This window comes from Ammospiza caudacuta, chromosome 8 (assembly GCF_027887145.1).
Source record: "Ammospiza caudacuta isolate bAmmCau1 chromosome 8, bAmmCau1.pri, whole genome shotgun sequence".
Taxonomy (NCBI): Eukaryota; Metazoa; Chordata; class Aves; order Passeriformes; family Passerellidae; genus Ammospiza; species Ammospiza caudacuta.
Genome location: NC_080600.1, coordinates 18,503,394 through 18,522,259, shown reverse-complemented (window position 1 = coordinate 18,522,259; position 18,866 = coordinate 18,503,394). Strand labels below are relative to the sequence as shown.

General features: G+C 40.0%; 2 protein-coding genes across 3 annotated transcripts; one reads left to right on the top strand and one right to left on the bottom strand.

Annotated features, from left to right (window-relative positions):
* Positions 1-222: 222 nt before the first annotated feature.
* MDH1B (malate dehydrogenase 1B) lies at positions 223-7,754 on the bottom strand. The gene is made up of 9 exons (XM_058809836.1): positions 7,733-7,754; positions 7,001-7,113; positions 5,933-6,067; positions 5,641-5,783; positions 4,419-4,921; positions 3,337-3,478; positions 2,240-2,403; positions 967-1,106; positions 223-279 (listed from the first exon to the last, which is right to left on the bottom strand). Exons 1-9 carry the CDS (start codon positions 7,752-7,754, stop codon positions 223-225), a joined length of 1,419 nt encoding a protein of 472 aa, XP_058665819.1.
* A 108-nt stretch (positions 7,755-7,862) lies between these two features.
* On the top strand, positions 7,863-18,430 carry FASTKD2 (FAST kinase domains 2). Of its 2 annotated transcripts, XM_058809687.1 has the most exons (12): positions 7,863-7,907; positions 8,488-9,255; positions 9,663-9,766; positions 11,191-11,299; positions 12,638-12,761; positions 13,889-14,028; positions 14,314-14,486; positions 14,872-15,035; positions 15,539-15,757; positions 16,607-16,691; positions 17,724-17,838; positions 18,285-18,430. In XM_058809687.1, exons 2-12 carry the CDS (start codon positions 8,596-8,598, stop codon positions 18,402-18,404), a joined length of 2,013 nt encoding a protein of 670 aa, XP_058665670.1. In that variant the 5' UTR covers positions 7,863-7,907; positions 8,488-8,595; the 3' UTR covers positions 18,405-18,430. The 2 variants fall into 2 exon arrangements, with proteins under 2 accessions (XP_058665670.1, XP_058665671.1); XM_058809688.1 differs by lacking the exon at positions 7,863-7,907 and having other exon boundaries at positions 8,414-9,255.
* The last annotated feature ends 436 nt before the right edge of the window (positions 18,431-18,866 follow it).

The following is an 18,866-nucleotide window of genomic DNA, read 5'->3' as shown; positions in this document are numbered from 1 at the left end:
GTAGGGAAAAGGTCTGTAGAAATGAAAATTAGAAAGAAATTCTGAGAACATTGGAAAAGAGCAGGAATTTCACAGCCTGAAAATAGAGGAAAAAGTGAAAAAACAAAACTGAAACATGATTTAGTGTTTATCTGTTCTTCTTTTGATGAATGAGGACAAAACTTGAAAAGCAAAATGATAGGAAAAGCAGTAGAGAAACACGTGGGAGAAGATGTGGAGTTTTTATTCTGCTTCATATGGATGCATTTCATTTATTTCCTTTAGTGCAACGAGCTTTTCCTAAATGAAAGAAAAAGCATATTTTAATACCACCCGTTCTTTTAATCTGCACTAATTTCTAGCGCAAACTTAAAATATGTTAAAACAAAGTAATCCTTACAAATTACTAGTATGACTGAAGATCACAGAACCTGATTAAAGCTGGAATGTAGAGTTTGGGACCAGTCTTTTTAAAAATTTCAATAGTACAAATAAATTCTTTTTGTCTCACTAAGTGACAAGAGGTTCATTATGAAAATAGTACTCAATGATTTTGTATTTTCTGAAAAATCCCTAATTCTAGTAAGGTCTGGCCTTCATTCATGCAAAGTCACAGCCATAAATATGCCAAAAGATATGTATACTAGCATAGACATACTCTGAATACAATATAAGCAAAATCAACATAGAATGTAGAAACATTAAATGAAATATTTCTGTTTTGCACAAAGCCTGCAGAACTTTGGGGTGCCAATTCAACATGTACATAGGTAAACTTATTTTATCATCTCCTTTTGGGCAGAACAGTTGTCTGTTAATTTCAATACACAAACCTTACCTTACACTTATAAATACCCAGTCTTTACCATGCCTAAGTGCATGTGTGCAGTTTGTACACCTAACACTTAAAGGTCTGTGCTCAAAGTTGTATCACAACGTGCCCATAGGTGGCAGAATGGGCATACACGAGACTCAAGTAACCCTCACCTGAACTAGCTCGTGGGCTAAGCACCATAGAACTTTTTGGGTCGTTTCATTAATTTCTAGTTCTGTCATGGCTTCCCAGTTACCATTCTGGAGCCTCACTGGCATAGAGAAGATAATTCCTTCAGGAATGCAAAACTGACCTGAAGAAGAGGGGGGAAAAAGGATAAAACATGTTATTTCTGATTACATCCTCACCAGTGTCAACACTAAGTCCTACAGACTTGCAAAAGTCTACAACTGTAAGATCTCATTATAAATGGAGACTGCCTTTTTCAATCTACAGATCAAAAAAGAATGTCCCTTTTACTGTAACTTTGTACTTCAGTTAGATGTGCATGAATTATAGCATCAGATGCGTTTGGGCTGCAAGAGACCTTTAAAGGTCTCTAGTTCAACCCTCCTGCCATGGGCAGGGACATCTTCAAATGTAACTGAGCCCCATCCAAGTTGACCTTGAATGTTTCCAGGGTTGAGACGTCTCCCACCTCTCTGGGCAGCTTGTTCCACTGTCTTATCACATTCATTGTAAAAAAACTTAATTATATCTAATCTAAATTGACCCTCCTTTACTTTAAATCCATTGCCCATTCTCCTATTGCAACAGGTCCTGCTAAAACATTTGTCCCCATCTTCCTTAGAAGAACTTTTAAGCACTGGAAGGTGCTATAAGCTCTCTCCAGAACCTTTTCTTCTCCAGAGCCTTTTCTTTTCCAGGCTGAACAACCTCAGCTCTCTCAGCCTGTTTTCATAAGAGAGGCATCCCTGTGATCATTTTATGCGGCCCTCCTTTGGACCATCTCCAACAGGTGTCTTTCCTGTGTTGTAATAACACAATTGTGTATCAGTTGTGCATCTTAAAAAAGGGGAAAAATTATTGATTTCATAAGGGTTAAATGGCTGCTGTGAAATATTCCTCTTATTGGTTTACATAACGACACAAGAGGAACACACTTTCATAGGCTAGGCTCTAAGAATTATAAAGAGTTCTTGCACAAAACACATACATCAGAAAAGCATTTAAACGAAAAGACTAAGAGATCATTTGCAAAAAGACAACATTAACCTAAGAGATGCCTCTGAAAAGTGAGCATTATCACAAGCTCTGTTAGATTTGGAAGTTCTTATGATGAAACAAACTCTTAGCCTCACACGATTTGTTTTACAAGATTTTATTAAATGAAAAATATTGATTAAAAATAACATTATAGATGGGGAAAGCTATTATATGCAGGGCAAAGCTACAAGAGAACATGTGAAGCAAAACCAGCTTTACCTTCACTAAGTATTCCCACAGAAATGATCTCCTCAGAAGGAGAGCCATGGTACCAGTACCGCAGCACCGTGGCTATGGCATGAGCAGGTAACATTCCCTTGCAACGAGACACCCGGGAACCCAGCGTGCTCTGCGCCGACACCAGCTCTGAGTGGATCCATTCGCTGCCAACAAAACATGGAGAGAAAAAGCATGACAAACTAAGATGACTGAGGAAGAGTAGTTTTCTAAAGAAAAAAGAACCAAACCTGAGGAAAGAAAATAGTCAAAACTTACTCAAACATCGCTGCTGAAAGCAAGACATTTTTACAGACAGAGAAAAAAGTCAAACAAAGTTAGGCCATTTACTTAAGTCTTAACCTCTATTATTACTGTAATTTATATTTTATATGTAATTTCATATTTTATATGTAATTGATATATTACTGTCTTCTGTAAGAGCCTAGCCACAAACCAGTCTGCCTGTGAGAGGTTCAGTACAAGCCTAGAACATAGAAATGTCTGCTCTCCAGTAAATGCTAAGTCTAGACCAGAGTGGGAGCTCCAGATAGCCAGGCCAGGATGTATGTAACATCTGCTGCCCCCTCACTGCACCCACCCTTTCTCTGCTACTGTTCCTTCCACAGGAAGCTATCTACTTGCTAGGTATCCTTTTCACATATATTACCAAATCATCTGTCTTGGGAAACTGACAACATTAGTATGCTCAAACCTATTCCATGTAATTCAGGTTCAGAAATCTGTTTAATACTATTTCAAAGTTCCTTCATGCAAACTAGACATCTAAATCACTATCTGGACTTCTATCACTTCTTATAAACTGCTCATGATATAAGAGAAATCCATTTAAAATGTAGGAAAAATATAGTTATAAACAGAGTTGGCAGGAGAGTGCAGTAGCACAGCACTAGGATCTACCCAACTTCTTTTGCAGATGGAGTACCTCAACTTGTGTTTTCCTTTATGTACAGTGCCAATCAGTAAGGACAAATCTTGAAAACAAAAACATTTCTTGATGTTTTATTAGACAATTCAGATAAGCATGGATTAAAAGCAATTATTTAATTTTACTTGAAAGAAATAAATCTGTACTGTACCTATCATAAATCATATTCAACAAAGGACGTTGAAAATTAGGAGGGCCCCGAATAGCACATTCATATCCATAAAGTTTTGCATGTGACAAATCAATGTAGTTAGACCCAGTAATATTGCCCCAAACAATCACATCTTTAACTCCTGCAACAAAGGAAAGTGAAAAGACAAATAATTTCAGAAAAATGGGCTTTATAAATCCTTTTCAAAATGAATTATTCAAATCTGTGCCCTGCCTTGGTAGCAGAAATTATTTGACCTGAAAAATGCAACCAAGTTCTCCCTAACATATGAAACCTCATCACAAGCTGAAAAAGAAGCTTTAATTTATATCATGTTACTGTAAATAATAGACAAAATCTAGTAAATCTTTAACTCTTAAAACAGTCAAATCATATTGCAAACATACAGCTAGGTTTCTTTTAAAATCCTCTAAAAACAAATATAAAAACAGTAAAAACTACCATTTAAAAAACTACCTGCTTTGGTGCAAAAGGATTTTCTCAAATAACCTGTTGATAGACTATTCAGTCTCTTAACTTGCTTTTCTATTTTATTAGGCTCCAAAATATCTAGACTTTTCATCAATGACCAGTTCTAGCCATGCAACACTCACAGAATCCTGATGCTGAGCAGACTCTCAGAGCACCCCTTTGCTATGCAGTGCAGAACTGTGCAAATAAAACAAAGCTATAACAATTGACCTGAAAATGGAAGTTAATTAACCTCAAAATAATACTACAACACAGTTCTACTTTACTCTCATTATCTGCACAGCAGTATGTTGTCATGTTTATTCACAGCTCCAAAACAACAATGCACTACAGAGTGCAAATGCAATCTTGAAGTCCTAGTTCCCAATCTGCAAAACAATTGTCTTCCTTAGCATATTTCCAGCATGAAATACACACCAGAGTGGCAGGGCTGCATCTCAGAGCTAGCAAAGACTCTGGCATTCTGTACAGCCAAGAAATTCAGTGGGTGCACCGCTGTGCATTTCTGCATGCATATCAACTGTGTTCTGGGATTAAATATATACTCTTGAAGGTGCACTGAATTCCCCAAATGCTAAATAAACATTCACCTGCTGTGTTCATATTCAGCTTCCTGGCCAGCATGGCTTTAGCTGCACTTTCCCAGGATGTTGAAATGGCAATTATATTTTCAGGCTTAATGGATGGGCCATACATCCTTAACATTGTTGCCTTAAGGTTTGCAAAGGTTTTTCCTGATGAAATGACTTTGACCTCACTCTTGGCATTCTTCTCAATCAAGGGGGCATACACTTGGCAGATCTCACTCACTTCTCTGATGTAGTTCTCAAGGGATTGGACTTCAAGGTTTAAGAGGACATCATCAAGAACAATGATAACATCAGCATCAATAAAAGCCTGATCTGTTTTTGTGTGCTCTGAAATACTGCGGAGAAGTGGGAATGCCATGTCTTCAGCTTCCATTACCATACCGTGAAGCATTTCCTTAAACTGCTCAGTGTCAAGCAAATGGATACTGATTTCTGTGGTCATCCCAAACACTTCTCCATTTGCCAACAGCGGGATCAGATGATAACAGATTGGAGCTGATGCACTGGTAAGAGAGCATGTAGAAAAGTTACAGTTAACAATGAACCACTGCTTGCTTGGAAGTATTACATAAAGACAAAGGTGTTTATTTTGTACTGGATTGCACTTAAAAGATACCATTAGCTTGTACCCTTTACTGCTCCTTTTGTCATTTTAACAGGTTAAGAATTAAGAGTTGGGTCCTCCTTTCATTCCTGAAGCCTTTCATTTGAAGTCTTCTCCATCCTGTGCATTTCAGTCAATGCCACCACTTAAAATTTATGTCTTTATAGAACCACAATTTTTTAAGGTGCTCTATTAGGACCATTAGAAATACAGGAATTTCTAGAAGTAAAGACCTACTCTTTACCTACTCTAATATTTCCAACAACATTTAATGCAAGATAGCTGCACCATAAAATTTCTAGCTTATTTTGCTAGAGAATTTCTCGCTTATTTCTAGCTTATACTTGTTTTTCCCTAAACTGATCTGAGGTCCAAATGATGCCTGTTCATACCCCTCATTTTGAACTGGTGTAGAACATAACAAAACCATAAATTATTTCTAAGTCATATACCAATTGCTAAGTTAAATACTAATAGTGAGGGTGCAGAACCAAGTAAATTCATGAAATTACAGGGATTTGTGATTAACTTCAGATGGTTACACCTGTTATATGTGATAGGAAAAAGTGCATTCTTCTGAACAGAGTAAAAGTTCACAGATACTCTCTTCACTCTCACCTGGTAATCCAGATCTGCATAGGATTGATAAGACTTTTAATCTCTTCATCCTCTTTTACAATTTCAAGATGTGCCTGCAGGTTCTCCTCAGCAATGGCTAACATCTCCTCACTCAGCATCATTGAAGTGATGCCATAAAACTTCTAAGAACAAAAAGGATGATCCCTAAGCAAATGGCAGTCCAAACCCATCAAGGTAACATTAACAATTGCTTTATTTTATGTTTGAAGGAGGAAAAAGGAACAACAATGTTGTACAACATGGGCTTACAGTATTAAAGGCAGCTTATTACCTGAGCATATTCCAGAAAATCATTCAGTCCTCCCAGAAGCTGACCCTTCCCTCCACGGTCCAACAGTTCTCTCCAAATGATAGGAGACTGTCTGTGTTTCCATCCATTTGTTTCACAAATGTCATGAAGCCACTGCTGATGACATCCCCACCAGATGTTTTAATACATCACATCTGATAACATTTAAACATTACAACTACAAGCATTTCTTACTATTTCCTCTCAATATATAATTACAAGGTGCTTCAGAATTTAATTCCCAGTGGGTACAAAATGCAGGAATAACACAAAGCAAGGTATGGTGATACAGTGGGATAGCTCACCTCCAGGTCTGGATTTCACTTAGTTGTCTTAGTGGTACAGAAGACAGCAATGTTGTGAAGCAGAGAGTAACCTGAGGATTCTTACTGAGCCACAGAAGGTAAGTAAGATGAAGAGGTTAATTGCTTCTCACTTAACTGTTTGAGTTACTTGGTGGAGGTGTAAAGCAAAATACACAAGGTAATAAATACCACAGTACTGTCTATTTCATGGAGTAAGACTGCAGTTTTTTTCTGAGCCTTATAGGCAGCATGTCTATGACATAAGTATACTCAGACAGGCCCATCCACACTGTAAACAAATATGTGATATTTAACTTCATACTTCCACTGTAATTCAAAGCCCTTGAATGCCACAAAGGCTCTTGACAAGAAAGAACTCTGAAGGTATATGTAATCACAGTGAGCAAAAGATTTACAGTCTGAACGGCCATTTATACTTTAAAAATACCCCAGAAAACCAAGCAAGCAAGTAAAACCACCTTGAACTTTTTATTGACATAATAGAGTTGAGGCTGGTCCACACTTTGTGCCCGTTTTCTGTAGTAAAACTCAGAGATGTCAGTTGCTCGAAACATTGTAACCTTTCCTCTGCCTGGCTCTCACAGCCACAGATGCTTCTGCAGCACCTCTATCTACAGAGCAAACCACTTATACAGGAGAAGAAGAAACATACTGCAGATAAGCACATTTCTTGGTTTGTAGAGCACTGGAGCACCTACCAGCTACTTGATTTACAATCTCTTACCTCCCACTTGTCAGGGTGCTGAGTAATCTTGTGAACCCTGAAGTTGGGCAAGTTAGTCTGGAGATAGTCAGCCAGGAGTTCAGCTTTGGCATAGTAAGGGCAGTTTGCCTTACCTGCAAACAGCAACAGCAGCACAATTGGATGGTTTTGTCATTCACTGATACGGGCTTAAAAGACCAAACATCGTTTATTGTGAGCTAGCTAAGGAAGAGTAATTCTGCAGGTGAAAAACATTCCCGAGCCAGCGTCCAAGGGGCCGAGGAGGCCACTCCTGGGAGCACAGCAGCAGAGATGCTGACGCCTCATCGGCGGGATGAGGGGGAGCGCTGACCCGGGACCGCCTGAGGCTGCGCTCCGTGCGGACACGGCTCCCGGAGAGCCGCAAAGGGGCACGGGGGTAAGCCTGCAGACAGGGCCACTGCTGCAAGCACGGAGAGCTGCCCTGCCCGGCTCCCGGTACCCGGCTCTCGGTACAAGGTGCCGCTGCCGGAGCTGCCCCGCCCGGGTCCCGGTGCAAGGCGCCGCTGCCGGAGCTGCCCCGCCCGGGTCCCGGCGCAAGGTGCCGCTGCCGGAGGTGCCCCGCCCGGCTCTCGGTACAAGGTGCCGCTGCCGGAGCTGCCCTGCCCGGCTCTCGGTACAAGGTGCCGCTGCCGGAGCTGCCCTGCCCGGCTCTCGGTACAAGGTTCCACCGCCGCCGGTGCTGCCCCACCCGGCTCCCGGCTCTCCCCTCACCCGCCACCACGAACTTGGCCATGCGCGCGCCGCCCTCCAACGGTCGCTTTGGCGTCGCTCAGCAACGCGCCGCGCGCCGCAGCAGTTTGTCCCTCGGCCCGCGCCGTCCGTCCCGCGCGGCCCGCCGGGAGCTGGCGGCGCGCCGGGCCCGGTGTCACGGCGGTGCGCGTGCGAGGTAACGCGGCCGCGGGAGCCCCGGCCCTGCTCGGCGCTAGCGCCGCCGTTCCTCCGGCGTGCTCCGAGCCGCTGCGGAGCCGCCGAAAGACCTCTGTCCTCGTGTACTGTCCCGCCCTGCTGGGCAGCGCCCCCAGGGCCAGCGGGAAGGGATCCCGAAAGCCAGCGGCTTGTCCCCGGCACCGGGAGAGCGAGCGCCCGCGGATGTGCCGGGAGGGCGGCTGTCCCGTGGGATGGCAGGCAGGCTGGGGCAGGCTGGCGGGTGGGATCCCGTTACCCGCTGCTGAAAGTCTGCAGGGACCCTCCAGAGCCCTGGTGGGAGACGCGTGTACTTGGGGAAAGGTCCTTAAGGAAAAGACTCTGCTTCCCGGTAGAGCAGCAAGGAGGAAGCAAGAGCTGCCCTTGTGCTGGGATATTTGACTGAAATGTAGGAGACCAAATAAAAGCCTCTCTGCAAATCATTTTCCGGAAGTCTTTTACCAAATCTTCTCCCTTCCTGTAAAACTGTGCAGATTTGGCAATTGAAACCGGGGGAGTTGAAAGTCTGGTAACTAATCCTTAATTTTTAATTGTTTCTACAGATGTGTGATCTTGTGCAGTTTCTCCAGGACTGTTTCCACTGGTAGAATGTCATCGGATCCCTTACTTTGAGTTGGCGTTTCAAATCTGTTCATGAGACATTAGCAGAAATGAATAATAAAATAAGTTATTTGTTAAATACTGTCAGATGTGTGCATAGGTACAGTTCCGTGCTCACTCCCAAATCTTCAGCCACAACAAGAAAACACATTTTGTGGATTGGCAGATGCAGGGATCCCTTAGGAAATGTGAACTTCAGGAAATTACTTTTAAATATTTTGCCTTCTCTGCATGGATCGTCTCTTCGATTTGTATCTCAAAAGACAGATGTTTATAGCACAGGTGCAGAGGCTTTGGTGAGCGAGAAGGCTTCCCAGAGCTCCTTGGAAGTTGAAAAGTTGGATGATGCTGGGAGCTTCAAAGCGAAGCGTGCTGTGGATCACAGTGACCCGTTCTTTACCAGCCTCCAGAAGTGCTCCTGTCCTTGCGACGCGCTGGACCTGGCTGCAGAGGCGGCTGTTTCCACCAAGCACTACACAAATGCTCTGACCATGGCCTGGAGGCTCTACAAGAACCTGTCGGAGGAGCAGCAGCGCTACGAGAGGCAGCTGATCTTTGAGCACCCGGCTTTTATGAAGCTGTGCCAGCAGCTGCTGCGCGACGCGCGCAGGGTGACGCGCGGGGACCTGGTGTTCAGCCTGCACGCCCTGGTGAACCTCGGCGTGCCGCAGAACACGCTCCTGCTCCAGACCCTGGTGAGGGTGTGCCAGGTACGTGGGAAAACCCTGCTCCTCAGTTTGGGCTGGATGACCAGCGGGTAATTCTGGGAAGCTGTGCAGCATCAGAGAGAGTTGGGTTACATCCCTGGTTTAGTCTGATGGTCCATGGAAACAGTTCCCATAATTCATTTGTGTGTGTTTCTAATTTCCTTAACTTTTGAAACCACTGCCTGATTTTGGATTTAAAAGAGAGCAGAAATCTCACAAATCATTACCTCTTCCAAGTCAACTAAGTTTGACTGATGTGAGACCTTGTGGGTTCTGTAGAACTAAAGCTTGTAAATTGACTTTTCAAGGGGGGAAAGAAAATGGCAGTTACAGATTAAAAGTAGTCAGTTTTTCTTTTCTGAAACTTTTACTGGTTTGAAATAATCTGACATTGTCAAAACTTTTAACAGGAGAAGCTCAATCAACTTGATAACCGATGTATCTCAGTTTTGGCAACTACTTTAGCAGGGATGGATAAAGACAAGAATGTGAGCGCTCTTCAAGCTGGATTACAGTGAGAAAAATATATCTTTCACGTGTCCTTCATATTTAAATGTTGTTGAAATGCTTGTCTGTTAGAAATCATCCACGGTATGTCTGCACACAAAATACATTTTGTGGTTTTAGGATTTAAATGATCCCATGACATTAGAGCTGGTGAATTAGATGGTGAATTTTGGCACTGTCTTTGCAGTTTCAACGAGGAGGGCTTCCACTGGTAAAGGGTGCTAGACTGCTTTGCAGGGGATTGTGTTCTGACTGCAGCTCTACCAGTGCAGGTTTTTTGTGATGTTGATCAAGTCCCTTCACATATCTATCCCTTTTTCATCTGTATGCAGACAGGAGATAATGAGACCATCTTACTTAGGGACCTGTCTGATTTTTCATGATGAAAAGCATTGTTTAGCAGCCTGGGAATATTTTCTTGCAGTTTAGTAATTGAAAACTTTGATGAAGACTAGTTGTGTCCAGCAAGCCCTCTGTGTAGTGATTTATCAGAATAACTTCTTTGGCTTTTTTTCTGGGCCCGTGTAATTTATATGTGCAACCAGAAATGCTCTTTCCCATGAGATTGATTTTACTGAGGCTATCACAAAACTTGCCATGGATTAGTACTTTTGACCCTGTATCATGTTCTGCTTTGAGAAAGTGGATGTGATGCCCAAAAGCCAGTTCTCCTGGAAGCACAGGTACACAGTTCTTAAAAGTTGGTGGAAAGCAGGAGTGCCATCTACACTTTTCTGTCCTGATGTCTGGAGCTCTGGCCCGTTTGCAGGGATGAGTTTCAGGGCAGTGCACTGCCTTAGAAAGTGACACTTAATATTTTTGTAGGTATGTTTACCTGTACAGGTATATTTAAGGGTGGTTCAGACCTAACAATTACAATGCCACCCACTGAGTCAGAAGAGGAGGTGCTAGGGGTGCATCTTCATCTTGTGCAGACAATCTCTGTATTATCTCCTGTTCAGCCCACAGCACTGTTTGTTTGGTTTTGTTCCTCACTTGCATCCAGTTGTTGTCTGTGTCCATTCCTGAGTTTCCTGTCTGTTTCAGAACTAGCCCGCGCATCGATGATTTGAAGATAAAAATGTGCAATTTTCTTTTTATGCAGAAGGTTGTTAATTCCTTGAGGCTTAACAGCACTCATATTTGCACTGTTGCTTGTGCAGTCTGCTCAGGTCCCTGCTCTTAAGTGTATTAGCAACAACAATTCATCTATCGGGATTAACATTAAGAAAGCATTTATAATTGTTTCCATGTGTAAAATATCTGTGTTGCAGCTATGTCATGTAGTCTTGTCAGCATTAAAAAAAAAGGAAGATGGGAGAAGAGCAAGGAATTGCAGCTTTCACTTGGGGGCTACATCAGTGAGAGTTGGGGGGTACTTACCTGTTTGTGCTGAAATGAGGAGAGCTCTTGTGTGTGTTTCTCCATCAGGTTACTAGTGGAGCAGCGCATTTCAAGCATCAGAGACATCTTTATTCTGCAAAACCTGATGAAATGCCTGGGAAAAGATGCTCCAGTTTTTCTGAAAAAGAAATTAGAGGTAAAGTTAGTTGGAGGCTCATTTTTACTCCCACAAAGCCTCTGCTCTTGCATAGTTTATAAATTGTGTATGGTTCTTTGCAGACACTGAAAGAGAAAATGTAATAGGTAACTGTATTTGCTATATGCATCAGAGTCCAGCTATATCTGTAGGAGGAACTTATATTTGGAGGCTGGTAATAAAACAGATTGAGGCAGTAAAACAGCAGTGCCCTCACCTCTTTGAGTGGCCACATGGTGTTTCATAGAAGCGCTCACAGGCTGTTTCCTGGTTTCCTTGCCCAGCCTGTGGCTGAAGAAGGTGACAGGAAAGTGGTCTGTGCTGAGGCCAAGTCCAGTAACTGTACAGGGCAGGAGGACTGGAGGCAGTGAGATGCCAGGACTCCCCAAGCTCATGGTATTGCTTTCCTGTGTATGTGGTAGGTCCCCTGGGAAATACAATGGCTGGGAGCAGGCTGTAGGTATTATGGCAGGGTTACTGGGATTTGTCCCATGATTTAAAAATCCTTTTGGAAACCTTTTTTCAAACAGGGCCTACTGGTGTTTTCATCACATAACTGTAGGGTTCTGATGTTAGAGGTTTTAATAACATTCATGAAACATCATAAAACTGAGAGGAAAATAACATTTGCACTTGTTAACTACAGAGAGCACGTAATATTCTGAGCCCACAGGGTGCTATTTTTTTTACAGGGCAATTTATTTTAGATGAATTTTGTATTTAATCTCTGATATGTATACAGTGAAAATAGTGTATTTTAACAGTCAATTTGTAGTTTCATTGTTACTCTCATTTATATCAAGCTAATGATGGCTTTTATACATGAAGTCTCCCTTCTGGCATCAGAGCTGACTCTGCCTCAGTCTACATTTGTAGCTGGGTGTTTATGTAAAATACAGGCCACTCACATACTGTTAAATCACTTTGGAGGCTTACAGTTTTCATGCACATGCAAAACCATAATTGGACTGCTATGAACTTTTAAGTTAACTGTGTCTATTTTATTTCTGCTTCTTTCTTAAAAGTTGGTAGAAGATGTGTATTCACCTGATTTGGAAATGACCTTTAAGGAGGCTTTTTTCTTTTAAAATAACCTTATAAAGGCAAATTACTGGGAACTTGTGTAGTGACACATTTCTGGACCACTTGACCTGCTATAATTGTGTATTAAGAAATTTACAGTAGTTATTATATGCTTTTACTGTTTTTTGCTTCTTTTTCTTTCCTATAAATCTGAACTAAGGACTTTGGGAAAGTTTTGGTGATAATGTCTTCACCAGAAAGCAATGATAATATACCTGAAGAATGAAGGATTTAATAAACTCTGGTTCACTTTAGATGGCAGTTCTGAGAGAAATAGATGGTTTGACTTTTCCGAATGCGCTGCGTATGTTTTTGGCTCTTGCTGCAATGAATTATTGTTCCCTTCCAATCCTGAATCCCTGCAGTAAAAAGATCCAAGGTAAGAAAAAAATATGTTAATTAAATTTCCCTTCCTTATACCAAATTCTTCCTAATTATTGTCTCATCTCCCTTTTCTGATTTCCTTTAAAACTCAGGAAACGTCTTTGTTTTACAGGATATTTTAGTTATGTGGAGCCATTTGACAAGCAGCAGGACAGAAAATTAATGATCAATAATAAAAGCAAATAGCTCCTGTCAGCTCTGCCCTTCTTAACATTTATCTGACTTACATATTTTTCTTTAATTTTTTCTGTACACATATTTAAGAAAAAGAATTTAATTTAGCAAGGAAAAGAGATTTCAAATAAAATTTTATAACAAATCTGAATTGGAAATTGGCAACTTACAGGATGGATTGGTGACTTAGTGTAATTAGTTGGTAAACTAAAGGGAAAATAGCGTTTCCTTGATTACTGGATTTAATTATTGAGTACTGCTTAATAGCCTCATGCTGTATCCCACAAAAATATTAAATGAAAGCTAATGCTTTCACCTCTCTCTGTACCTTTCCAAAACATTGCTTAAGTATATGTGGTCAGTATGTGTTGATTCATGCTTAAAATACATAAGAATTTGTGTCTCAAAAAGCATGAAAGTAGCAAAATAGCATTCTTAATAGAAATTACCCAGAAATGTTGAGGCTGCTTGTACAGTTTTTATTTGTCCTGGTTATTCATATATGTTAGGGCACAATCTTTAATTGCACATCCTGCCTTCTCCCATAGGATTTCCACCAAACTCAGCACATAGGTCAGGTGGCATACACAGAGGGAGCAGTGACTTTCTTCAGCATTTTTTTGGTGCATGCTGAAAATCAAAAATCCTGGAACAGAAGACATCCTGGGAACACAATCTTCTTACTTATTTTGTTAATTTGTTCCCTTTTGCTGATTGATGTATTGTAGCTTGATTCTGGCTCAGTTTGCTTTCTTCTGTCTCTCAGTTTTTTAATGTGTTTTAGCTCATTCAAGCTTTGCCTAGCTAGTCAGAGTCTTCCACAGTTTCTTATCATATTTTTCCCTTCCTCCACCCCTTAACCAAACTGTTCCTGCAATGTCTCAATGTCTCCAACCTACAGCTCCCATTGCTTTTTATGATTTGTCCTTCATTGATCTTCTGTTGCAGAAAATGTCCACGATGTTCCATTTCGGCAGTTAATTCTCATTCTGGAAGCTTGTCACACTGTCCAGTACCGTAATGTGAAACTGTTTTCAGCTTTAGCAGACTATATTCATTCTACTGCCTACCTTTGGGACAAAAGACAGGTAAATTTTTTGAGACCAAATAATTTATAGCAATACTAATAGAGTATTTGATGCTTCCATCTTACCTTTCTTCATGTTTGTCCTTGATCTTTGGAGAACAAATGTTTATGAATACCAATCTGATGAAGCTGTTACATTTTTAAAATGCTGTTCTATTTATTGATAAGTAAAGAAACAAAAATTTTGAAAAATTTGCTTTCATTTAAAATGTCTTCTATGAAATCAACAGGTAGGATCAACTTCTTTGGGGTTTTTTTTGACTTATAAAACTATCTTTTCTTTTAGATTATCCTTTTTCTCTCTTCCTGTGAGACACTTGGCTTTCAGCCTACTGAGTTGCTGGATATTTTTGCTGAGAAGGTGACAGAAGACCCTGATTTCCTTAACTTGAAAAACCTTTTGACTGTTCTTCGAGTGTATTCACGACTCAACCATGTTCCCAGAGTCCAAAAGCATCTGTAAGTTTTCATTTGGAGTGCCTGATAATATGTTACATAGTCATTACAGAGTAATGCATGGCCTCTAGTATTTAATTTTATTTGTGAAAGAGCTCATAATTCTCTTTCATTCATCTGTAAGGTAAATTTCTGTGTCTTTTCATATTTTTTCTAAATATTTTTTTTCTCTAACTGAAAGACTAAACAGGTTCTAGACTGACCAGGCTACTAAATCTGTTCATAGGCAGCTGTATCCTCAAAGTAAGAATCAAACACTAATGTTAGATAACACAAAATACCATAATACAAGATAATAAAGATTTCTAAGTTGTGTTTTTGTTAGAAATATGTACTTCATGTAGCCTTATTTGTGTACTTAGATACTTTTCTTCTCCTTTTGGAAAAGGTTTTTTGAGATTCTTCATAGCTGCTTGAACAAGTGTCTGCCTCAGATTTCCAACATAGAGCTGCTGAAGGCAGTGTATTTACTGGGCATCTTAGGATATCTTCCCCAGCGTGCCCTTGATGAGCTGCTGCAAAAGGACAGCAAGGATGAACTTGTACTGCCAGGTCAGACCTTACTTTGTCATGTTCTTCTTTTAAACAGGATGTCTGCCTGTGTATGTAATTTGCTGTAATTGTATTAGCAGATTAGAAATTAAAGAACACAAGCATGATTAATATTAAATTTGAAGTCCTCAAGACAAAGTTAATGTAGTGATGGTGATCTGAGTGATCTGGGTGTGCTCTAGGGAATCAAGCTTATTGTCTTGGGCCCCATGGTGGCAACAGTTTAACAGTAGGTGTGCATTTAAACATAGGCAGTCTTAACCATTGCAAATTAACTTTAGTACCTGGAGTCATGAGTGAAAGTGGGATTTGGAATGCTCTGAGCTGCAGTGAGGACCTTGGAATGGTTTGTAGGAGAATTTAGTTTCCACATTACAATTTTGTACAGCTATTAGACTAGTCAAGTGGATTTTGCTATGCTAGAACAGACTATAAATGATAATTAAATGAAAAATTCTGTGGAATAATATATTGCGTGTAATAATTTTTGTATCCTTTTTCAGATGATCCTAAGGAACAAAACACAATGATGCTTCGCTGTGTGAAAACGTGTATGGAACTTGACAGCCCTTCTTTCACAAAGCCTGCCTTTGTGCCGACTGAGAATATGTCCTCAGTAGTATCCCTTAATCTCAGAAAGGCTCAGGAGGCACTGATAGAACTTCTGGGAGATGAGAACATGTTTCTGCAAAATGTTCAGCTGCCATATAGATATCATATTGGTATGAAGTGATATTAATGTCATATTATTTTAATACAGATTAATAATCCTCAAAATGATGAGATGGAAATAAATTTGAATAGGGTGCAAGTGATTAAAAGTTTAACACTTTGAAGATACAGTAATTTAACAAATTATGTCATTGATTGGTGAATCTACTTCTAAGGATGCTTCTATTAAAGTTTTTAAGTCAATTTATTAAAACTTTTATGATTTCTCTTGCTTACAAAGCTGCTTTGGAATTTTTTTTCAGGCATCAGCAAGCACATGTTAATTGTACATAAATCCAATGTGGCCAACTTTGACAGAGTTGACATGTTAGTACCAAATTATGTTAGAAAGAAAGCCAAACAGCAGCTGCCTTATTTTCTCTTTTCTTCTCTTTTGTTCTCTTGTTTCTTCTCTGGAGTTCTGGCTAAGATGTATGCTCTACTTTCATTTCTAAAATGGGATATGACTTCTTTTGGTTTTGTATTCCTAAATATTTCTAATGAGGAATTGGATTGCGGGAAAATCTGAGTAGGCATGACAGACTGCGATCAAGAGTAGTTGCTTTAAATAATGATTTCACTCTATAAGGTTAAATCTGCAGTTTCCAGAAACAAATATTTTTTTTCTTGAGATGGGCAAGCTATAGCTCTATATTCATTGCAGGGAGGGGAAGCTATCAGTAATAATTCAATTATTAGAGAACAGCAATTAGAAACAGACCAGTAGACCAGCGATGGTGTCTATTAACTTTTTCAAATGAGCTGTTCATTTGAAAACAATTTGAACAATTAATCGGTTCAAATAGCAACATTAATTTTAACCTCTTGCAGAGTTAAATATTTTGTTGTTTTGTTTTCAGATTTTGAAATCAGAATGGATTCAGACAGAAAGAAGGTGCTCCCCATAACTGCAACAGATGATCATCCTGACTCCCGTGTTCAGAGGTGGTTTTTTTACTGCATATTTTTTCTAGCCTGCTAGTTTTATTTGCATGTATCCTGTCCAGTTACTTCTTTGGTTCACTGATTTGCAGAAGTAAAGTAGGTGGCTCAGTTGTTATTTGTGCTCACCAGAATAGCCAAAAGTTGCCATGCCAGTGCAGAGCAACAATTCATCCAGCTCGATACCTTCTTCTAACAGAGGCTAACATTTAACATTTCAGAGAAAGAGGCAGGAAACATCACAGTGATCTGATACTCTTGTAATGAATGCAGGTAGCAATTTTTTTTAAGTGTTTGTCCAATTAAATATTCAGATACTCTCTCAATTCTCAAAAATTTGCATCTCAATGATATGTTATGTCAGTTAATTCAGATACTGAAATATAATTTGAATAAAAAGGATCATGATGTCCACATTTTAGGTGATTAATTTAATCTTGTGTAGAAGACTGTCCTCTCAGTAACTGAAGCAGGACATATATCATTTAAGTAATGCTTAAGCAGAATTGGGTAATGCTTAACATTTATGTGCTGGATCACTGCACAGCAATGTATTTTGTACAGTTTGCTTTTTGATTAAAGGGGAGCTAGTGAATTGTGTAACAGAAACTCAGTGTTCCAAGGCATTCAGCTTTCCTCACCCTTCCAAATAGGTTATTATGGCAGGAAGTGACTGATTATGAATGTCATTAACAAAGGATCAAAGTAAATGCAGAACCTGTCAAATTAATGGAGAATGTTGGATGATCTATTTCCTTCTCATTGTGGGAGAAGTGGAGATCTAAGTACCTAATTCTGCTGTAGGTATTTGGGTAGATGCTGGTGCTTGTGTGAAGCTCATGGAAGAAAAGAGTCTAAATTACTTGAACCTGAAGAAAGAAGAAGATAATGAAATTTGTGCAGTCCTGATACTTTTGCCTATCAGAAGGACACATGTATATTCTGCAGTGCTAATGGACATCATTGAATCATTGTCTTATAAAGTATTATTTTGCATTTTTACAGTGAAGTCTTCCCTACTTTCCTTGGTTGCAGGTTGGCTTTTCTGTTTGCTCCTGCGTCTGCCTTCTGTCTGGGTACAACACACCCCCAGGGGAAGCTGGCAATGAAGAAGAGGCATCTAAATAAACTGGGCTATCATGTGATTCTGGTGAGAAGAGCCCTGCCCTGTCCCTGTTTCTGTTAGCAGCACGGTGATGTTTGGTAGATCCGGCCTTGTTCTACAAAGCATAAAGGTTCATCAGGAATGGTGGGCTTTCTCCACAGTGGTAATTGTGTATAATTCCTAGTTAGAAGGTAGTGGTTCTGTCACTAGGGAGAAAAGAGAGAGGAACTCTAAAAGACAAGCTACTACTTAACCATTATCAGTAAATTATTAGTTAAGGGGAAAAAAATTCAAGCCACGAATTGCTTTGTACCTGAGGAACCTATGTGTCTTTGGCTTATTTCCCTGATTTTTATAGACACAATGATTCAAGTGAACTTGTTTTCACATTACAACTTCCTGTGGCCTTCTCATTGCTGAGCACTTAGTTTGTAGGGCAGGGTAGTTTGGACAATAGAAATAATGTACCCTGTCCTTTTAATTTCTTACAGATCCAGAACAAGAAGTTTCAGGAAATGAAAAATGAAGATGCAGTTGAGTTTTTGAAAAGAAAAATTTATTCAGAAGATGCTTTCTCTTTTTCTGAAGCAACTGTGCAGAATAATAATTAAAATAAACTAAGAGTTTTGTGTCTCCTGATTTCTCTTTTTCTTGTGTAATTTCTGTAAGGATTTTAACAGAAGAGATAAATAGTTTTATATACAACTACCTGCTCCACCATATTACTGAGTAAGAAATTGTTGTGAAATGAACGCTGCCTGCTGATAGTCAGGGCTCTCTTTTGTGAGGTGGGAGCTGATTTTATTTAATGGAAGGAAATAATTGATCCAGAAAGCATCCTGACATCTATTGCTGTTACAGTGTCTTAGATTAATCTGTACTTTGCTTCCCCTCCTGCATGCTCCTAGTTAAATTTCTCTATTTTCTAGAGCTTATCCTGGGAAAAGATGTAAGTTTAACTGTTTCAAGTGCTGTTGCAACCTAGCTCACAGCTAGGCACTAGGAGGATTTCCTCTCAACTATGTAGTTCTTTATGCAGAACTATGTATGGTAAATCAGTAAATAACTACGCC